This window comes from Vipera ursinii (assembly GCF_947247035.1).
Source record: "Vipera ursinii genome assembly, chromosome: 1".
NCBI classification, from domain to species: domain Eukaryota; kingdom Metazoa; phylum Chordata; class Lepidosauria; order Squamata; family Viperidae; genus Vipera; species Vipera ursinii.
Window position 1 is genome coordinate 956,882 of NC_139512.1, and position 22,351 is coordinate 979,232.

The 22,351-nt window shown below is 43.2% G+C and overlaps 2 protein-coding genes across 3 annotated transcripts in view; one reads left to right on the top strand and one right to left on the bottom strand.

The window, feature by feature from the left end:
* Positions 1-22,351, top strand: part of RPL36 (ribosomal protein L36) — a 343,666-nt gene that overhangs the window by 141,213 nt on the left and 180,102 nt on the right. The window lies entirely within an intron of this gene.
* ARHGEF18 (Rho/Rac guanine nucleotide exchange factor 18) overlaps positions 1-22,351 on the bottom strand; it is a 63,977-nt gene that overhangs the window by 15,865 nt on the left and 25,761 nt on the right. For both annotated transcript variants that reach the window (XM_083366106.1, XM_083366107.1), the window contains 8 exons: positions 19,847-19,910; positions 9,295-9,448; positions 7,975-8,087; positions 5,488-5,628; positions 4,976-5,226; positions 4,300-4,425; positions 2,914-3,031; positions 1,430-1,678 (listed from right to left, as the gene is read on the bottom strand). In XM_083366106.1, coding sequence (XP_083222232.1) covers positions 1,430-1,678; positions 2,914-3,031; positions 4,300-4,425; positions 4,976-5,226; positions 5,488-5,628; positions 7,975-8,087; positions 9,295-9,448; positions 19,847-19,910 — 1,216 coding nt within the window. The remainder of the gene's footprint in view (positions 1-1,429; positions 1,679-2,913; positions 3,032-4,299; positions 4,426-4,975; positions 5,227-5,487; positions 5,629-7,974; positions 8,088-9,294; positions 9,449-19,846; positions 19,911-22,351) is intronic.

The window sequence follows — 22,351 nt, forward strand, 5'->3', positions numbered from 1 at the left end:
ATACTCTGATCATTTCACTGACTGAATATGGATGCTCCAGTATTTTGCCATCCCAAAGTACCAACCCAACTTTCCATTTTCAGGGGACTCCCATCATCTGCAGCCAGAGCACTAGTTTTCCTATATAAGAATATCTGTTCACATCACTTTGCTTTAGCTTTGCTGAGCAAATATTTATTTTACTATTTGCCACTCAAACATTCCATTCAAAACTACACCTAAGATAATTTGAATGCAAAGGACCCTGCTCTATCCCTAATTATAAAAAGGGGAGAAATGTAACAAAAAGCTCTGCATATTTTATACCAACAGAAAACTCATTTTCAAAGTGTCTACTTTTATGATACCAAAGCAACATTACTCAGACACAGAATTAACCAATCAGACGGAGATGGACTCGAAAGATTTGCTGAAAACCCAAAAAAGAAAAGAAAGGAAAAGAGAGAAAACATTTCTAGAGGAGGGAAGGAGAAGGAGCTCAGTGAGAACTTTAAAAAGCGATTGAGCTTCACAGGATGATTCACATCAGAGCAGAAGGCAGATAAGAAGCATATGGGCAAGAAGTTCCTTGCATAAGATCAGCATGCCAAATTTAATACTCCAAAGAGCAGAAAGTGAATTTACATCATGGGGTTAACATGACACAACTTTGAAGTGTGAAATAGTTGGAAGTCAATTATTGACACAAAGGAACCAAATGTGTTGTCTTTCCCTTGGGAGCCTGAGAAAGACATTGACTCAATAAAAAAAAGAAAAAACCTCATCATTTGTCTCAATGCCTCCCTCTCAATTGGGCAGGATCTTTGGGGAGAGAAGCTGATTAAAGGTAAAGGTAAAGGTTCCCCCGCACATGCGTGCTAGTCGTTTCTAACTCTAGGGGCCGGTGCTCATCTCCGTTTCAAAGCCGAAGAGCCAGCGCTTGTCCGAGGACATCTCCATGGTCATGTGGCCGGCATGACTAGACGCCACAGGCACACGGAACGCTGTTACCTTCCCACCGTAGTGGTCCCTATTTTTCTACTTGCATTTTTACGTGCTTTCGAACTGCTAGGTTGGCAGAAGCTGGGACAAGTAACAGGCGCTCACTCTGTTACGCGGCACTCGGGATTCGACCCGCTAAACTGCCGACCATCTGATCGACAAGCTCAGCGTCCTAACCCACTGACATATGCAAGAGTGTCTATTCTGGGTATTGGAAAAAAGAGACTTGTCTCATGCTTGGCTTGCCCAATTGGAAATTTGCAAAATAGCATTTAGTAATCAGCTTCTGATTACTAAATGCTATTTTGCAAATTTCTAATTGGGCAAGCCAAGCATGAGACAAGTCTCTTTCTTCCAATGCCCAGAATAGACACTCCTGCATATGTCTGATTACTGAGCAAATACAGCAAACACCTGAAAAGGAGAACAGGCAACCCACAGAATTTACCTTTTAGGCGCCCAGAAGCAGCTTTCCAGTACAGCATCCCATCCAGTAGGAGGCGCCGCTGAAGCATATTCTCCTTCCGGAAGATAAGGCCGTTCTTAAACTTTCCAGAAGACTTGAATTCCATCCTGGTTACAATTTCCCGGAGGCGCTGTTGTTTCTCAGACTCATTCACCTTGGTGTCAACAGCTGTGATGGCCTCCTTGATAAGCGACAATGCCTTGGTCAGGTCTTCATACTCTTTTGTGTTGACTGCAAAGATGAAGTGAAGCAGCATGTTTAGCAAAGCTACAGTGCATATTAACTCTTTGCCATCTGGGTTGGTCCCTATAGCAAAAAAAATGGCACCAGCGTTTTGCAGCATTCTAAACATTGCCAAGTTGATTGCAGGAGAAAACACTTAGAGACCAAAAATAAAATGCCTCAAACAAAATCATTATGAATCTGTTAATTATGACCTTTCACTGATCCTTTTAAGTGACTAACAACGTAGTCCTCACGACTGTAACTGAGCCTGGAATTGCAGTCAAAAGTCATGGCAGCGCTTAATTGGGTGACCATCAGATTTTATGATCTTTAGTAGTGGTCGTTAAGTGAACACCAGAGTTGTTAAGCGAACCTATTGCACCCAGTGGGAAATTTTTGCTGGAAACCAGAAATAAACACTGGTTTCCAGAAAGAAAGAAAAAAGTCATAAATCATGGTCACGTGACCACATGGATGCTAAAAATGGCCATAAATGCAGGCTGGTTGCCAAGTATCCAAAATTCAATGGGGCAGTAGCTATCAAAATTTTGAAACCAGGTCATAAATAACTCTGGAGAGGTCTGTCAAATATGGCCAGAACCATGTAGTTTTCTTGGCAGCAATACTAAAGTGTTTTCCCATTATTTTTTTCTGATTCAATTAGAGTTGTTGAGAATCAGCCTATATACAAGTTAGCCAACTTATTTATTACTAGGTTTGGCCCTGCTTAAGGGTTTGTTTGTTTGCTTGCTTTATACATTAGCCACCCAGAAGATGTTGTTGTTTGATGCCACCAAACAGGGGGAAGCGGAATGTTTCACCTAATAAATGGATGTGTAACCTGGCCAATGGGAAGGGTCTATATGAGTTATAGTCTTAAAGCATTTGGGAAGGAATATTATCCAGGGTCCAGGAATCAAAAAATACTGAAAAGTCAGATTCTGCATCTACACACCAGAGAATGACAGAGAATGAGGTGGCTGGATGGAGTCACTGAAGCAGTAGGCGTGAGCCTAAATGGACTCCAAAAGATGGTAGAGGACAGGAAGGCCTGGAGGAACGTTGTCCATGGGGTCACGATGGGTCGGACACAACTTTGCAACTAACAACAACAACAACAACAGTTTTGCCTTGTTCCCTATGTGGCTTGGGGTGAATTGTGCTTCCTTAGTGAGCTCTTCTGATAAAGGATAGAAGAAGTCAAAAGTGGCTAAAATAAGTGCCTCTAATAAGTTTTTCACCTTCTGTGTTCTGAATGATGCGCTCCACCAAGACAGGATACTTCATGATGCGCTGGGTAACTAAAAGATTGCACTCTTGGACACCAAGCCGTCTCACAATGGAAGAATTGCTGATTTTCTGAAATATATCACATGCGCCAAATATGCTTACTAACAGCTGAAATTGATATATCTTTCATTTCATCAAAAGGTAGAAGAAATGAAGAAAAATGACCTGTCTGCTCCTTATTCTTCTTTGGCATGTAAAAATATGCATTCAAAATTTTAATTTGTCTCAAATTTGTCCCCTTTCTGTAACCATTTTTTCCCAGTTATCACAAGCTGGAAAAATCATTCTATCCCATCAGTAAATGAGTTTGCAGAGTTTTCTGTGCAAGTAATTGCAAAAGTGCATTATAATTCTTTCTCTTTGTTCCACTTTCTGTCTTCTTGGTTCCCAGAGAAACTCTTGCTACATCACATTTAAAAATCTTTCTAATCTAGCAGCCTTACTAGTGTATATGGCAATAAGCTTAGTAAATCACTAAGGAAATAAGCACAGGAGTCCACTCTTTCCTGAACTACACATTTGTTGAAGTAGGTACTGTAACAGTAGAGTACCTTTAGGAAAGGTTGATCCCTAATGTTGCACCCACATACTTATCTAGGTTATAATACAGGTAGTCCTTGATTTACGACCATGGGACCAGAGTTTCCATTGCTAAGCAAGGTGGTTGTTAAAGTGAGTCACTCCAATTTTATAACCTTTTTTTTGCTACAATTGTTAAGCAAATCACTGCAGATGTTAAGTAAATCACATGGTCATTAAGCAAATCTGGTTTACTCACTGGCTTTGCTTCTTGAAAACAGGGTAGGAAGGTTGCAAATTGTGATCATGTGATCCCAGCCCCTCAACCATTGTAACAACATGCCAACTGCCACCCAGCTGGATTTTGATCATGTGACTGCAGGGATGCTGCAAGTGTCATAAGTGCAGGGACTGCTTGCAAGTCACTTCTTTTTCAGCACCACTGTAACTTTGAATAGTTGCTAAATGAATGGTTGTTAAGTCAAGGACTACCTGTACAGAAGGGGTTTGTGATGATCTTATTCTAGACTGGCTTTTAAAAAACTTTCCATCTGAACGTTTTTGCCTCAAAAAATATCAATAGCACATGGTATTGGGTCTTTCCCTATACAGGAAGAAACGACAAACTGTCTAAAGGCCTCTTTCCCTCCGCCTCTGTGCATTGTGTGTAACATTTTTGAAAACTACCAAAATTACTAAGAACAGAGTTAATAAGTGTTGTGCTACTGCTATATCAGATTTCAGCAGAAACCATAAAAAGAAGCCCAGCGTGACAGAATGAGATCAGTTCCCATCTGTGATCATCTCTTGTCTTTTACCTTAATCAAGTTTTGGAACTTCTTGCTTTGCTGCATCAGCTCTTTATAGTAGCTCACAGCATCACTGTGGCTGCTACAGAAAATGCCATATTTCTCCTTCAATTTATCTCCTGTTTTTCCTGAAAACTAAATAAGGAAAGCACAGTCAGGAGCAACTAACATCAGGAGAACAGATGTCACAGTTCAGCATTATTATATCATGGATCTCAACTATAAAGGGGGGGGAGTGAGAATGGGGTATTGAGAATTGAATAATTTCTAAACTAGTGCATGACACTGTCCTGAAAGAGAGAAAATGCAGGTGCACAGAATAATAAAACAGCCATTCCTCACTAAGGGGAGATTATATCTTAGGAGACATAGAGAGAGTGCATCTAACTCAGTATTACCCCTGCTGACAAGAATCAAAGATAGAAAATAGCCTTTTCCTAGACTTGCCACTTGGAATACATTTAAATGCAGTCCACATGCAAAGCTAGTGGCTCTAATATACACCAAGAGTTGTAGTGTTTTTCCTCAGAGAAATCATGAGAGCCCACTGGCCTGTTCTCTGGATGAAAGCCTGCTGGAAAAGGCAAAATTTCCCCTTTGAAGTAAGTAAGTGTTTCACATCTTAGGATGACCCCCTGTCTATCCAACCCCATTCCACAAGCCAAATCTACACCTAAGCACTCACCTGCTGCACCAGGAGATCCCCAATGTTCTGGATGATATAGTTGCATTCGCTACCTTCTTCCAAAGATTTCTTCCGACGTTCCTTTAGCTGGAAGAGGAAGGCTCTGTGGAGCTCCAGTAATTCATCCACGCATGGGAAAAGGCGAAGGATATCAGAATTGCTGAACTGCAGCTCCGCTTGCATGGCTTGGGAGTAGACTTTCAACATAATCTTCAGCGTCCGGACATGGTGCATCTCTGTCCTCATCAACTCTGCGGGGAGAAGACATCAACATCAAGCCTGGCCAGAGACTGACACACCTAGAAAGCCATCTACTCAATGCAAACATCTTTACCATCTCACTGAGTTCCAAAAAAGAAAAGGAGAGCAAATCTACAATCAATCACCTACATCCAATTTTAAGACAAGCACTACCTTTAAGCCAAAAATTTGCATATAATGTGAATGAAAACAGCAGGAGCAGAGCAAATGCTGTCAATTAAGTCTGATGGAGAAGAGGCAGAAAAGCTCACCATATATGACATCCTGCCTTTTAATAACATCCCGCTCCTGCTGCTTCACGAATGACTGCTCTACTGCCAGACTCCAAGACTGAGCGGCAAACTCCCGAGCATCTGCCTCCAGTTCATTCCTCAAGGAGGCAAACTGAACATCTGGAAGGGGAAGAGTCACAGCTCAGACGAGAATGTATGTATATGTATTCAGAGAAGCATTCAAAATGCTATTATCAGGAGAAACAAAAATAGATCAATGTTATTATCACCAGAGTAGAAACCTAAAGGACTGCATAGTAATTCTTAACTTGTGAAGGGTCAAATGCTAAAAAAAAACATTTTATAAAATGTATACTACGCTATGCAATGTCCAGGGCATATTATGGATAAATGATCATTATAGGTCTCATAGATGTGTAGATAGTGAGAGGTGAAGAGAAGATGCAGCAAAAAAAAACAACCAAAGGAACCTTTTGAAATCAGGAGAAACCAACTTACAACTGAAATCACCCTAACTACTAACTACTAAAAAAAACTTTCACACAGAGCAAAATGCACATTTGAATTTAACATCACACACTGTAGGGAGGGCAGCCACAAATGCACACAGGAACCCTATCAAAAGGGAAGAGAAAGAGAACACAAACTCAAAGACTAGGGATTTGTTATAGTTAAATTAGAGCATCTGACTTCAGAAATGGTCTACCTGCAAGATTCCAGCAGGCAAAAAAAAAAAGTTTGCTGACAGGTCCCCAAATCCTTATTGTTTTCCCTGGGTATATGTGCTCTTGTTTGCGGCCTGCCATTCTGCTGGGCGGGGGGACGGGGGGACGGAGAAACAAGGATTGGCTTTCGCTTTTTGCTTTCTGTTTTTCCTCTCCCGCCCCAATCCACTTGAGAAGAGATTGTGTCTCCCTTATCAGGGAGAAACAGCTACGGAGAAACGAAAGCTGGAGAAGAACTTGAGATGTGGGCCAACTGTGCCAGTTACCCAAACATCGTACCACCTGTGGATTGGCTGGATTTCAAATGGACATTATGACTCTGGTGGGAGGAGGAATATTACTAATTTAACTATACCATTTAAGCGGGATTTTCCCCAGATCTCGCCTTGACTTCCCTTACTGTCACTAAACCCTAATAAAAGTTCCTTTTGAGACAATGCCTGTTTCAAGAGTTCTGCTTTCTTGGGCGGTTAGCTGAGGTGGGTCCTTACAGTTGCTCTGCTGTCTTCAAGTTGCTTTTTTGGGTGTTTTGCCAAGGCCACCACAGTAAACAAAAATGTTGAGTTAGATAGACATCTAACTGTTGATATGGTTCAACACACTAAGAACTCTTGGACAAGAAAGAAAATGAAGGAATGGCATAGGCAAAGGACCCAAGGACGTGACCCTGGCAAACTGGATTCAAATTCTAGCTTGACCTGCTTTGCAGATCTTCTTGCAGTTTCAATTCCCTGCTACAGGTGTGGGAAATGAAGGCCTCTAACCTAGAAACCGGCCATTCCAAATGTTCCAGAAGTATTCTGGATAAGAGCTGTGGTGGCACAGTGGTTAGAAGGCAGTGTTGCAGGCTAACTCACTGCTCACTCCATAAGTTCAAGTCTCACCGGCTCAAGGTTGACTCAGCCTTCCATCCTTCCGAGGTTGATAAAATGAGGGCCCAGATTGTTGGGGGACAATGCGCTGACTCCATAAAGTGCTTAGCGAGAGGGCTGTAAAGCACTATGAAGCGGTATATAAGTCTAAGTGTTAATGTTATTGCTACTCTAACTTTGAAATGGGCCTTTTCTGAGATCAGGTGACTTCTGTTCCTTGATAATCTGAGGAGTAAACTGCTCTGAGAGATGAGCCATAGAACAACTCAACCCAAACAAGCTGGCTGAGGGGGTCCTGCCATCTTCCCTCTCCCACAACATTCAGTGAAAACACCGCTGACATTTGAGCCAAATCAGCACTCTTTTGCCAACAAAGCTGTATATGCCAGGATATGCATTTCCTGTGTTTTTGCTGTTCTCTTTCTCCCTCTATCTCCCAGCTTATGTTATTAAATTAATAAACAGGACCATTCCATTGCAGAAGAAATCTCTTTCCAAATTTTCAAAGCATCTCCTTCTCTTAAGGAATCTAAACAGGTTTGTCTTAATCATTAGGCGTGCCTAATGATGCCTCTCAGCAGGGAAACTCCGTGTTGTTTGTTGTTGTTGTTTTAACCATTTAGTCATGTCCGACTCTTGGCGACAGCATATTCAAGTGGTCTCCATTCTGCCCTGTCAAGCACAGCTTCTTTCAAATGCTCGATGTTCAACTTTGTATCAGATTTGATGTTATCAGCCTGTTCTTTGCTTGCCCCTTTTTCTTTTTCCACTAAGGACTCCTAGCATCATTGCCTTCTCCAATGAATCTGCATGCATAACGTGGCCAAAGTAAGTCAGATGTAGTCTTAGGATTTTAGCTTCTAATGATGCACCTGGGTTTATACAATGTAACACAAGAAGCTCCTTACCTTCCACAAAAACTGATTCTGCGGTGGATGGTGCCAGTGAGGCAACATCTTCAGAGGCTGGTTTAAGTTTCATGAAGCCAGAATCCCCTTCATCCATCTCTCCCCCAATGAGTCTGAATAGTCAAAGGAAAACATTGAACCAGATCAGCTCTTGCCCCAGGACTGAGTCACTGCACAAGCTATTTTCTTATTAGGATGTTTCTTATTCTGATGAATTCAGCCTGGGCCAAATGCCTTCCAGTGAACAACTTAAGAAGACCAGCAGTCCTGATGTACGCTTGTGTTCAGTTTGGAAAGGCATCTTGAAATTGTTGAGGAAGAATAGGGATACTGCCAATGTAGAGTGCTGCAGCAGCATGAGAAAGTAGTGACAGCACTCACATGTATTAAAGAATGACTCAAAAAGTGAAAAATCCATGGAAGGGCTATACTTAGGAAACTGCCAATAAATGTCTGATAAACACAGAAGAGGCAGAAAAGGGGCAGCAAAGCCATGGGTCACCTTCTACTGCTGATGGATAAAATAGTCCCCTTCCTCATGCAGTAAACCTTACGCAGTTGAAGAGCTTCACATTTATGGTGTTAAAAACCCACAGCATACAAGGATTTATAAAAACGACCATGTAGACTGTTTATGGGAAAACGAATCCATTCAAAGTTCGCATAACAAAGGTGAGATGTGTTTACACTAAGAACTGATTTTATGGATACTGTTTGCCAATAAATTTAGAATTCCCTATTGACTCCCAACTCAACAGGTTGGTATTCTGACCTAGCGGCTACGCCTATAAAGTTGATTACTTGATAATCCCAATTCTTCCACTGAATCCCCCAATGACTGGGAGCCGTTATTATTTCCTGACTTGGTTAGAACAAAACTCTGTATACCCAATCTGAAACTGAACAGACAAAATTCATATGTACACTTGGCAGAAATGTAAAAAAAAAACAAAACAACCAAAAACCCATGTATAACTGCCCCCAGGGAAGCGCACTCATGCAAGGACTTGCATATGTGTTGCAAAATTACAACATGAAATTACGCTATACTATAAGCTAATACTCCCCCACTCCATAAACCCAGAGTTTCCATTAAAATCATGGCAAACACACCAAGCCTGAGTTTGACTTTGAATAGAAAAGTAGTTGAGAGTCCAGCAGTGAGACCTAGGCTTTGTTTTCTCCAAAAGAAAAATAGAAAAATAAAAAGTGGAGCACTGTTAAAAGAGGAGCAGTTACTTCTTCCCAGGCAGGATAAGCCTGGATTCCAGATAAAAGTTCCATAAACAGCCATTTGTATCCAGCAAAGTGCCTACTCACCCGAGCTTACCAACAGCCCCAGCAGAAGTGGTGCTTAGCTGAGATGGCAAACTTCCCCTCTGCACAATTGTCATGCCGAGGTTCTGGGGCAAGCCAGGGGTTCTGCCTTCCGGGCCCAAGAGGGCCCTGCAGGAGTGCTCTTTGAGCGAGGTAGCTATAGAAGGAAAGACAGAGTTGGTACTCAGGAATCGGGGAGTAAATTGTAGGTTGCTTCCTTGCAACCCTCGGCTCTCTGAGCGAGTTTGGAGAACTGACAAAATCTTGGAGGTCAGACGCTCATTTTCCAGAAAGACCGTCTCATTCCACTTGTTGGAAAATGACCCACAGAACAGCAGCTCTGAGTGAGCTGGCATGACTGATTGGCTGCTGTCACTGCCCTTGGAGTTAGCATTTCCCATGTTTGCAAAGTGGCTGCCCACAGCAGAATTGCTTGTGCATGTTCCACCTTTATATCTCCGTGTGATCCTTCTAGAAATGTCTCGAGATGTAAAAGCTGTCACTCAAATTGCTGCATTGGTTAATCATCCGCGGGTCAGAAAGAGAGAAAATTGGTCCCTACTGTGTCCTCAATCGAATGTGGAAATTGCAAAGTATCTTTTTTAGCAAACAGAGAGAAAGCGCACCAATCAAAACTTTACAGAAACATAACTGTTCTCACTTTTCAACAGAAGAGAGAAAATGACTTGCCCTGAAGCAAGAATTATCTGAGACAGAAAAAGTGGCAGAAAGACGTTCACATTTGTTGCTTCTCGCCTACATGCTTGATGGTTCAAGTGCCACAATTTATAACACTATGCATATGAAGTACCAAACTAACATATTAATCAGATCTAATGACTAAGGCATACATTCTCCAAGAAGATTCATTTTAGAGAATATTTTTTAAAAAGCAATGTAAATATTATTTATTAGAATCGTAATTTACAAATTATGTTAAGAATTGACTCATATAATTGACTCTTACAAGTCAATTATATGAGTCAATTCTTAACATTTAATATTCCCATTACTTTACATTCAGAAAGAGTGGTGTCACCCTTTTTTGTATCTATATATAAGAACTCAGACACCAAACCTTGCAGAACCAAGGTAGCCATTTGGCCTTCCACAGAAACAGGTGCTTCGTGCCAATATGTTTCTGCTGTTGTTGTTGCAAAACCAAGACAAAAGCAGAGAGGCTAAAAGATGGGGAGAGCTCCATTGGGTTCCAGCAATTATCTGGTGGCAAGGAAATATCCTCATCTTACTATCTTACTATCATCTTACTATCTGCCCTCACTGATGCCAACATACCTTGAAGACCTACAAAGGTACAAACCAAAATGTCAACAGAAATATTCCAAGGCAAGTTTTGGCAGGAATAATCAATTTGATGTCTTTCTCCTACCTGTTCTGCAAAACCAGTTGTTGGAACACATTTATACCCTACTTCTGTATCCCCAAAAATAGACAAGGGAACAAAAACAAAACACAACCAGCAGTCCCAAAGGTGCTTTCTTTCAAAAGGCAACTGGATTCTCTTGTTTTGCTAGACGACATTTCTCTTCCCATCCAAGAAGCTTCTCCGGTTCTGACTGAATGGTGGAGAATGGAAAGATTTATATTCCTTGCAGTCAGGAAGTCAAGTCATGCAGTGAAGAAGAACATAAATCCTTCCATTCTCCATCATCCAGTCAGAGCTGAAGGAGCTTCTTGGATGAGAAGTAAAACCTCTTCTAGCAAAACAAAAGTCCAGTTGCCTTTTGAAAGAATGGATCTTTGGAATAACCATGACCTGGATGACTGAGGATCTCCATAGACAGCACAACTAACACTAACATAGCTCACTAAAATTATGTCTCCTAACATACATCTATCAGAATAGTAAAAACAGCACAGGGGGGATTGTGTGTATATTTATTTATATTTGATGATTTTAATGTTTTCTTACACTGTAAGCTGAAACAAGATGGGCAGCAAATGAACAAACAAGCAAGCAACCACGTGCACACCCACTGTAGGAAGTTTTATCACTTTCTCGTCTGCCTTCTTTTCTCCAAATTCTTCTCTCTCTCTCTTAGGTAGACTAAGCTAGACTAAACTAGTAGTTTCCAAACTATTAGGGAAAAAGATTATAGTGGATGAAGAATTTGAAGGATATATCAGGAAAAATACCAGAGAAGATGAAATACACCTAGAATTCTCCCAGAAAGTGTCCCAGAAGGTTGTTCTGTACCAGCCTGTTACCGGCCCTGAAGAAAAGGCAGGGACAACCCCTTTACAAACGGCAAGAGGCTGGAATAAAGCCTGCCAAATTTATTAACATAAAACAGACACCAACCATGAAACAGGAGCTATGAAATAGGAACTATCCAAGCGGTTGCCTTCAGCAAACCAGCCCTCCCACACATTCCCCTTAAATACAGCTCAGGGCGTGGCCTCTCTCTGCCTCCTTCTGAGGTGCCCCATTGCCTTCCTCTGTTTACTCCTGATTGACTGCCTCCTGCGTCGGGCGTCCTTGAACAGGGCCAGCTGTGGGTCATCTTCATCCACGCTGTCAGGCTCACACAGCTGGGTCTCCGTCGTGACCAGGTGGGAGGGGCCCAGCTGAGGGCTCTGCGGAGCCTCAAAGCCATCATCAGCAAGCTCTTCAACACCCCCCTCCTCCTCCGAGTCGTCCGACCCAACTGCCGAACCCACAGGCTGACCCTGAATCACAACAAAGGTATAAAAGATTTGGAACCATATAGTTTATTCTTTTTGTTCTTCTGGCATCCCTTTGTGGGAGGAATGTTAGCAGCACAAATCTCAAAAGACCTTTGATTGCTTCTTTGCATCTTGCACAGCCCAAGGAGTCAGATCCAGATAATACATGGGGCTAGCTAAGCATGTGGGGTTGGGGAAAATGGAATACATGCAGTTCAGATGCTTTATGAGAAGCCAAATTCAGTCTTTGCCTATATTGTTTAGACAGACCATCATTCTTGGCTCCAAGAAAAGCCATTAGGAGAGGCTGAAATCATCTCTATACAATTTTTTTTAAAATCCCATTTATATCCTGCCCTTTTCCGAAGACTCAGGGCGGCTTACAATTTAAAGCACAAATCAATGTGCTTAGCAATAGCAAAATGCCCACAAACCCTCGCAAACTATCCTTCATTCCCAACTTTCCTCATCTTAAAAGTACAGTATCTCCTTCTGGGATTGAGGCCTTTGGAGAAGACTCCTGCGAGTCCCTTGGACTGCAAGGCGATCAAACCGGTCAGTCCTAGAGGAGATCAACCCTGACTGCTCTTTAGAAGCTCAGATCCTGAAGTTGAAACTCAAATACTTTGGCCACCTAATGAGAAGGAAGGACTTACTGGAGAAGAGCCTCATGCTGGGAAAGGTTGAGGGCAAGAGAAGAAGGGGACGACACAGAATGAGGTGGCTGGATGGAGTCACTGAAGCAGTAGGCGTGAGCCTAAATGGACTCCAGAAGATGGTAGAGGACAGGAAGGCCTGGAGGAACGTCATCCGTGGGATCACAATGGGTCAGACACGACTTCACATCTAACAACAACAACAACATTCCCTTCTGGCTCATTGGACTGAATGGGGAGCTCCTTTGCAGGCCAAATTTATGTCTCAGAGACAGAATCACAACAAATGTGCTACTTCAAATCTAAGTAATTCCCAAAAGGCATGCTGCTTTACTTCAGGTCCTCCAAGGAGCAGAGACATTTTCCCCTTTCTCCAGTTCCCCAGCCCTTCTCTTCTCTCCTCTCACCCTTTCAATGCCCTGGAAATGGACTCATGAATATGAGAAACTGGACTCTGCATTCAATTAGCACAGTCTGTACACTGCTGAGGACTACTATTGATCACTGCTCCCCTCTTCCCACATAATAAATCACTGTGATGTTCAACCACAAGGCTGAAGGAACCATCCCCTCCCCTTCCCTTGCTTCTCTTTTTAAACTTCCCAAACTTAACAAGACTGAGAAACATAGGAAGTATCAAAGATATCCAACCCCAAAACTGTATCTGACCTGTAAAATAAAGAAGCTTCTTCTGGTAGCAGACACAACTCTCAATCATCCGTCGTCCCCCGTTAACTCAAGAACACTATTTCTCAAGAAGCCCATTTTTAATCTGCACAAGTATGGCAGATTGCGACAAATCTACTTGCCCAAAACTTTCAGGTTGGACACCAACCTTCTCGGGTCAGACTATACACCCTCAAGAATACATAATATTAGGTCATGCTTTCAGGAGTTTACCTAGGACAGCAGCTCAGACAAATTGGTTTGTACCCTTAATTTAAAATGTAAAGTATTATTAGTCCAATAATGAAAGGCACCTCCATGCTAATAGTTACGCAGGGAAGGAAGACCACAGGAGATTCCAGGTAGAAAACCAGGAAAAAGAAATGTCAAAATCATCAGAGCGTAGAAAAGGAAAGGAAGACATTTCTACATTATTATTCATTATTTAAAGTGCTACACCAAAAATAGTTAGAAAATACATGTACATAGAAATAATAAAGAGTATGCACTATAGGATAACTAGAAGGTATCTAGAGTGCTTTATCTAAAATATTTTAAATATGAAAATGATACAGAAAACATTAGCAATGCTTCCAGAGACTGTGGAATATCTAAGTGCAATAAACTGCAACCCTCCATGACTTCATACAGGAAGGATGCACAGATCTATCTACTCCCAGAATGGTCTCCTACTCGATACACAGAGGAGATGTAGCAATCACTGTCTAGGAGACAAATTGCTGCCCTGTGGGTAGCTGGGTAGAAATCCCTGTATATGACATTAGACCTTCAGGAGAGGAAGGGATTGCTGATGGCATACTAGTCACACCACTGTTCAGCAAGGGACCTTCCCTCAGCTCCTAGATATCATTGAAGATCTGCTCACAATAAAGACTCCCAAACTTTTCGTGCTGGGAGTTTTTAACATCCATGCCCTGAGAGACATCCTGATAGCTCAGCCTCCGTGGCCCTATCCCTGTCTTGTAGATATTCGCCCCTACAAATACAAACTGTCATATGATAGTCTGGTATTTCCCTCGGAGGAGATGTGATGGAATTGGGTAATGGAAAAAAAGGATCACCAATCCTTTGCTGTGGTCAGAGCACATTTTGGTTTGTGTGTATGTTGTCAGCATGGTGAACCTCTGCAAGGATGATGGACAGCGTGCTGCAGCTGCCAAAAAAGCCAACACAGTGCTGGGCTGCATTAACAGAGGGATAAAATCAAGATCACGTGAAGTATTAATACCACTTTACAATGCCTCGGTAAGGCCACACTTGGAATACTGCATCCAGTTTTGGTCACCACGATGTAAAAAAGATGTTGAGACTCTGGAAAGAGTACAGAGAAGAGCAACAAAGATGATTAGGGGACTGGAGGCTAAAACATATAAGGAACGGTTGCTGGAATTGGGTATGTCTAGTTTAATGAAGAGAAGGGCAAGGGATGACATGATAGCAGCGTTCCAATATCTCAGGGGCTGCCACAAAGAAGAGGGAGTCAAGCTATTCTTCAAAGCACCTGAAAGCAGGACAAGAAACAATGGATGGAAACTAATCAAGGAAAGAAGCAACCTAGAACTAAGGAGAAACTACCTGACAGAACAATTAACCAGTGGAACAACCTGGCTCCAAAAGGTGTGAATGCTCCAACACTGGAAGTTTTTAAGAAGAGACTGGACAGCCATTTATTGAAATGGTATAGGGTTTCCTGCCTGAGCAGGGGGTTGGACTAGATGACCTCCAAGGTCCCTTCCAACTTTACTATTATGATTATGATTAATTAAGCACATCTATCACAGAGGCTGGATGGATCCTAGGGCATGTTGCGAGTTCCCAATGATCTTGTGGTTGCTCCATTATGCATCTCACTGACATCTGGAACTTAAATGCAGCAAGAGCACTAGATATCATTGTTCCCATGCAGTCTCCTTTTCTCTGCAGATACCGTGTTTCCCCGAAAATAAGACCAGGTCTTTTTTTCCCCCTCCAAAAGATGCACCTGGTCTTATTTTCGGGGGATGTCTTACTCACCTCTTGCACTGACAGCCCCACCCAGCTGGTCCACTTCTTCTGCATCTGAAGGAGCAGCTTCATTCTGCAGCTGCATTCCCACTGGCATTTTGCAGTCAGACCTTTCCAGAAGGCCTTGGCAGCCAAGAACCGAGCTATGGATTCAATCCATAGCTCGGTTCTCGGCTGCAGTGGCCTTCTGGAAAGGCCTGTGACTGAGAAATGCCGGCCTGGCTGCAGAAGATGCCACAGAAGAAGAGGGTCAGTGAGGAGAGGCCTGGTTGCAAGGTAAGTGGATGCAGGGCGTGTGGGGCAGCTCCACTCCCCCCACCCCTGCCCTAGCGTGCTTTTTAGGTGTGTGCCTCGCCCCAAAACTAGGGCTTATTTTGGGGTAGGGCTTATATTAGGCCCACCCCCAACAATCAAGCTAGGGCTTATGTTTGGGATAGGCCTTACTTTCGAGGCAATGCGGTATCTCTCGGCTTCTTGTTTTTCTAAGGAGCTTCAGAAAAATGAGTTAAACAAAGAGATGCCTAGATCATCAAAAATGAGAAGTAAATGTAACCATGCACAACTACATAATCATGTTTAGGAGTACACCAGAATGCTAAAAGCAATGAAGCCTGGTTACTTCTCCTATCTACAAACTCTTATCCAGCAATCTATTAAAGCAGGTGTCTTCAAACTACAGCCCGCGGGCCGCAGGTGGCCCACCTTGTCTTTTAATCTGGCCCACCTCAATGTGCCGGGCAAGCTGTTCAATCGCAAGGAGAGGGTGGGTGGGTGGCGGTGAGAGTCCCAGCCAATGGCAGGACAGCGAGTTCGTGGGAGGAGATGTTTTTTCCCCCAGTTTCTCCCTCGCGCGCTCAAGTGCACACTCGCGCTTCGGCCACACCCCCTTCCTCTCCTCCTCACGGGTCTTCGCGATTTTACCTCAGGGCTGGGCTGAGAGGTTTAGGCCTTGCTTGCAGCCTCGGCCTCTCTTAGGGCAGCCAAGCCAGGTGATGACGCCACTGCTGCTGCTGCTTCTGAAGCGGGTTCCTCGCTAGACGTTACAGAATGCGAGCCCCAGCCTCCGCCACTGCTGCCGCCATACTGTCCAAGAGGAAACTGGTGCCACCAGCCCTCAACATCACCTCCACCATTGCTGAGGCACCCAGCCTGATTGGCGGCGGCGAGGGCCACGGCTCCGAGTGGGCTCGACCCCCGTGAGGGTCGGAGTGGGGCTGCTGGAGTGGGGCGCCAGTTATGGGTCTGAGGGAAGCGGGTGAAGGGCAAGGTATTTGTGAGGAGCGGCTGGGGTAAGCAAGAAAAAAGGAGGAGAATTTGCTCCTGGAAGGTTATTTTGGGGTTTCGAGGGGTTGTAAGGAGCTAAGGGGAGCCGCTGGGAGGGAGGATTATTAAAGGTTATCTTTTGCACAACTCTAAGAGTAAAATTGCTCCTGACATGTTTGTAAGTCCTTTTTCCTTTCCTTTCTCCTTTTCCCTTTCATCTTTCCTTTCATCTTTCCTCAGAGCTGATCTCCTGATTGCTCAGAGAGGATTCTTTCAAAAGAAAATCGAGGAAATAGACAGAGCCCTCAATAGGTTTTGCCACCTGCAACGTAAGCTCATATCCTGCCACCTAATATCAGCCACTGCACTAGTTCCCACCTTATTTCCTGGGTCTAGTTCCGTGGTGGCGAACCTATGGCACGCGTGCCACAGGTGGCACGCAGAGCCCTCTCTGTGGGCACTCACGCCATTGCCCCAGTCCTAGGCCTTCAGATGGGTTTTATAAAACCTTTTCGCTTTAGGCCTCCACTGCCGTGTGCAAAAAAAAAAAGGTTCAATCAATCAATTTCAACTTCTCACGGGAGAAAAAAAAAGATCTCACAAAGTTGGAATTGATTGATTGAACTTTTTACTCCTACCAGTCTGCTGTTACCATCGCAGCCACACCCACCCAATGGGCCACGCCCATCCGGCACCTGACGATACGTAAGTGGGTTTTGGGTTGCAGTTTGGGCACTCAGTCTCTAAAAGGTTCGCCATCACTGGTTCAAAGTACTTGTCATCACCCTGAAATCCCTGTCTGGCCTGATTCCCAAAGACCTACAGGGCCCAGCCCTCTCATCAAGATCCAGACTACTTACCTATTCCTAAGGAAGAATGACTGAGGATACCCTTCTTAAATGAAGCAAGAGAGGTGGGCCCAACAACATATTTCTATGGAGCTGTCCCCAGGCTCAGGATAATCTTGCTTCCCACAATAAGGAATACCCCAGATTTCCTTGCCTTTCATGGCTCATTTAAAAACTGTTCTACTTAACATTTAGTGGTATGAAGGCTGGTTTTTAGATAGAAAATTGCAGTCTGTTCTTGTTTTTAACCATATGTATCTTTTGATTCTGTAAATCGAATCAATATATTCAATCATTAAGTTGTATGAAAATGGGTAATATATATGTAACTGCAATAAACAAAATCAGGAATTCCTTATTATCCTTATTAGTAATAAGATAATTCTTATTACTATTATTATAAATATTATTAAATAGCAATTATTTATAAATATATTAATGTATTTATATGTCTACATATATATTATAAATAAACAATAAATATAAATGAGTAATATCAGATTTAATAAATTACATTATCAAAGAAGAAAAGCATGCATTGGCTGATTAAATAAACCAGTCAAGAACTTTAGAATTTTAACTAATGCAAGTTAAAAATTGGAACTTACTAAATGTACAGGAAACAAAACACGAATGTCAAAATAATGTTATAAAAACACAAACCGAATGCTGGGATGGAAAAGCATTACATGGTTAATTATTACCAAAAAATCGAGGGGAAAGTTAAATTTGGGGTGTTTCAAGAGTAGATCATACCAGCTTCTGCAAGAAAATTGCAGACTATAATCAATGATATAACCCAGTCACCAAACCAATTCACTGGAGCTTCTATAAAAATTACCATTTGCCAGTAATGAAAAATTGATGGGAACATATTATAGTTCAAATAGTAGTCAAAAATGAACAGATTAAAATACCATGGTATTTCCAAATACAAACTAATAATCTTGGTCCATAACACACCAAATTTAACTGGTTTGAAAACAAGAAAGTGTGGACAATTGATGTGGCAATACCAGGGGATAGTAGAATAGAAGATAAAGAATTGGAGGATCACAGAGTATCAAGATCTGCAAATTGAAGCCGAAAGATTATGGCATAAAATGGCAGTGGTGACCCCAGTGATTATCAACACACTAGTTGCCACACCAAAAAACCGTGGATGGCACTTTAAAAAATCTGCACATTGACAAAATTTCCAGCCTTGGTGGAGCAGTGGCCTAATGCCTCCTTAAGTAACACCAGCTGCCTGCAATTAGTGCAGGTTCGAGTCCCACCAGGCTCAAGGTTGACTCAGCCTTCCATCCTTCCGAGGTAGGTAAAATGAGGACCCAGATTGTTGGGGGCAATAAGCTGACTTTGTAATAATGCCGCTTGGGGGGGGGGCGAAAGCCCTAATAAGCAGGCATATACATAGAATGACGGCTATTGCTAAGCACATTGATTTGTGCTTTAAATTGTAAGCCGCCCTGAGTCTTCGGAGAAGGGCGGGATATAAATGGGATTAAAAAAAAATCTGTCCATAACAAGAGGCCATATTGCTTTGATCTGCACATATACCATGTTGATAGATTATGACATCCTAGGTTCTTGGGAAAAACTTGATGTAAATCAGGGGTGTCCAATGTAGGCAACTTTAAGACTTGTGGATTTGAACTCCCAGAATTCCCCAGCCAGCATGGGGAATTCTGGGAGTTGAATTCCACAAGTCTTAGAGTTGCCAAGGTTGGACACCCTGACATAAATAAAGGTTACTACTAGTTAATGTTTTATTAAATTTATATGCCACTCAACTCCCAGAGACGCTCTCTAAGGCTGCTCAGAGATGGCACTACAGCAAAGACCAGTTTCAGCAGGATGCATATATTTTCATATATATTCTCATGTATAAAATTAATACACAAATAAAATCTAAACTAAGAAAATAATCTTCCCAATTTGTTCCACATCTTCAAGAGATGTTTCTTTGCTTTTCTCGTGGCTTCTTTTGCCAGTTTAATTTTGGAGAATATTTAAGATAATGGCCTAAATATATAATAAGCTCTGTCCACAGGCACAATTTAATAAAAGCAGACAATCCAGATATATTTTTCAATTTCACAGTTACAGAATAACCAATCAATGAAAAACCAGCTTATTGATTTTCTCACTGCTCTGCGGTGGTTGCTCCCTTCCTACCCTGCTTTTTAAAAAAAGTTTCACAGCACAATTTTAAAAAAAATCAGCTTGGCTAAAGAACATTCTAGACTTTTCTCCAATCAGGACAGAGTGTCTGTTCCACTCTTTTTGACAGCATTCCACAAACTGTACCCTGCAGTACTTAAAGTTTTAATAATATATTTTTCAAAGTCGCAGTACCAAGCATTCCATATTCAAAATTGGAACAGGAAAAAAATATTTTATACAAACCTGGGCAGGCACTGTGGAGTAACCTAGGGGGGGAGCCTGGGGGCCGGAGCTGCAAATCCCTTTGCTATAACAGAAAGAGAAGAGACAGAAAGAATCAGATATACTTCACCTCCATGTCAAAACTGGTTGAGTTTCCCTTGAACAACAGCTCTGAAGCAAGGCCCGGTTCCCTGAATTCAAAGCTTTCGGCTCCCTCAGCCATATTAGTAAAGACCTAACTTAAACAAGGAGCCCTGAAGATTGAATGGGAGCTTCAAACATCCACAGGAACTCTGGGGTTTATATCTCAGATTCTGAATTAACCAATGGAAGCTTATTACTGTAAAGAGTAAGGAAGATGACCTGGATGGAAATATGCAAGAACCTGGGAAACAGGGACAGAAAAATTTTAAAGTCCAGAGCAACATTTGGAAAAGGCCTGGTGTGATTTACTGGTCTGAGTGGACTTTGTTTAATTTCAGTGCCACTGAAACTTCAATCAGTCATTAAATTAATGGTTATAAGCCAAGGACTACCTATATTACAAAAGGCAGATGGCATTCCCCTTCCTACAGCCAACGAAATGCTGAAGCCGCGTAATGTTTTCATGACACACACAAAAACCTACAGCTCCAGTGTGAAATCACTGCGTGGCTTCAGCAATTCACTGGCTAAAAGAACGCTTTTTGCCATGTTTAATAATAGGCAGCCTATTCATAAGTGCACATTGTAAGTCAGACCTTCTGGATCAATCTTGCAAAATTCTGTTATTATTGCCCATCTCAATAAATTAGGTTGTTTTTTTTTTAGTTGATTTCCTGATCTGGTCTACCTAGTACAGACATGTCAAACACGAGGCCCAGGGGCCGGATGCGGCCCGCAGAGTGTTTTCATGTGGCCCGCGAAGCCATCCTGGAAACAGTGAGGGAACGGCCCCCGCTGCCTTGGCCCTGGCCCAGGAGCCAATGTACAATTTTGTATGCTGAAATACATTCAGTCTTAGCTCCACAAGGCTGTCTGGAAACAGTGAGGGACCGGTCCGTGCCACAACGGCACTGCCCCCTGGGCGCACACTGGGGAGGTGTGACCCTTTGTGAGGAATGAAGAAATGCACCATCCCCTGGAAGTGGCCAGCACAAGGCCCTGCTTACTTCAGGCAGGCTAGGGCTGAGCAGCGTTGCGTTTCTCTTCAGATTCGTGCCACCTGGCTCAGCCTCTCGGCACTGTGAGAGCGCCTCACTGCCTGCCAAAACCGGGCAGGCTGGGGGCTGGGCAGCATTGCGCAGGTAATATCAACTCTCACACTGCTTGCTCATGGCATCCCCCACCGCCCAGAGCCCACCAAGCCGGTTATGTGAAGTAGGCGAGGGCCATGTGCTGGCCACTTCCAGGCAATGGTGCATTTCTTCATTCCTCACGAAGGATGACACTTCCCCAGCTGTGTTTCTTGCCTGTTTTTCTCCCTCCCTCATCTCAAATATTTTCCCACCACTCTGTTCAAGGAAGGAAGGAAGGAAGGAAGGAAGGAAGGAAGGAAGGAAGGAAGGAAGGAAGGAAGGAAGGAAGGAAGGAAGGAAGGAAGGAAGGAAGGGGGAGGGTCTGAGGGAAGTCCTGCCTTAGTCCTGCCCTGCTGCCTTTTCACCATCCCCTTGCCCCCTCTTCCTGGCCTATCCTGGGGGGGGGTCTCCCATCCTATTGCTAAGGAAGCTTTGGATACAAAGCCAGGTCTCCTCCCATGGAGAGAGAGTGGGCCTCCCTCTTGACTTTGCCCTCGTACCCATCATGAGCAACCTGGCTAAGGAGAGCAAGCACAGCAGCAGCAGCCTTGAGGATGAGGTAAGTGCAGCTGGGCACCCCCTTGGGGAAGTGGGGCTGAGCTTAGTGCCATGGGTGCTTGAGGGCTGGGCTGGGCATTTGACCTCCAAGCCACCTTCCAACACCCCCCCACACACACAAGGCCTGAGAGGAACAGTGAGGCTCCTCCAGTGGACCATGCCTTGGCACTTGCCCTGGTTGACGCAAATGATATAGAGCTGGCTATGCCCACCCAGCAGGTCATACACACTCCAGCCATGCCCACCCAGTAGTCTGCGCCCACCCTGGTCACACCCACCCAGCCCCTCTCCCCCCGAGGGCAACTGCAATGCTGATGCGGCCCTCAATGAAATTGAGTTTGACACCCCTGACCTAGTAGGGCTGACTAGGAATACCAGTCTAAGTAGGTGTTTGGTGTTTATTATTATTATTTTTTGAATTTTCAAATAAAGCACTACTTTTCTGGAAATTATGTTCTTCATGGATCCATTTAAACTCTGTCAAATCCCTTTGGTGACTTGTACACCATGAAATCTTCTACTAAGTTCCAATAATTAAACAAACATGTACAGTTATGAAGTTGCCACATTAATCTAATGCCCTAAGCTAAAATGATCCGCCTGGAGACTAAAACATATGAAGAATGGCTGCAGGACTTGGGTTTGGCTAGTCTAAAGAAAAGAAAAAGCAGGGGTGACATGATAGCAGTAT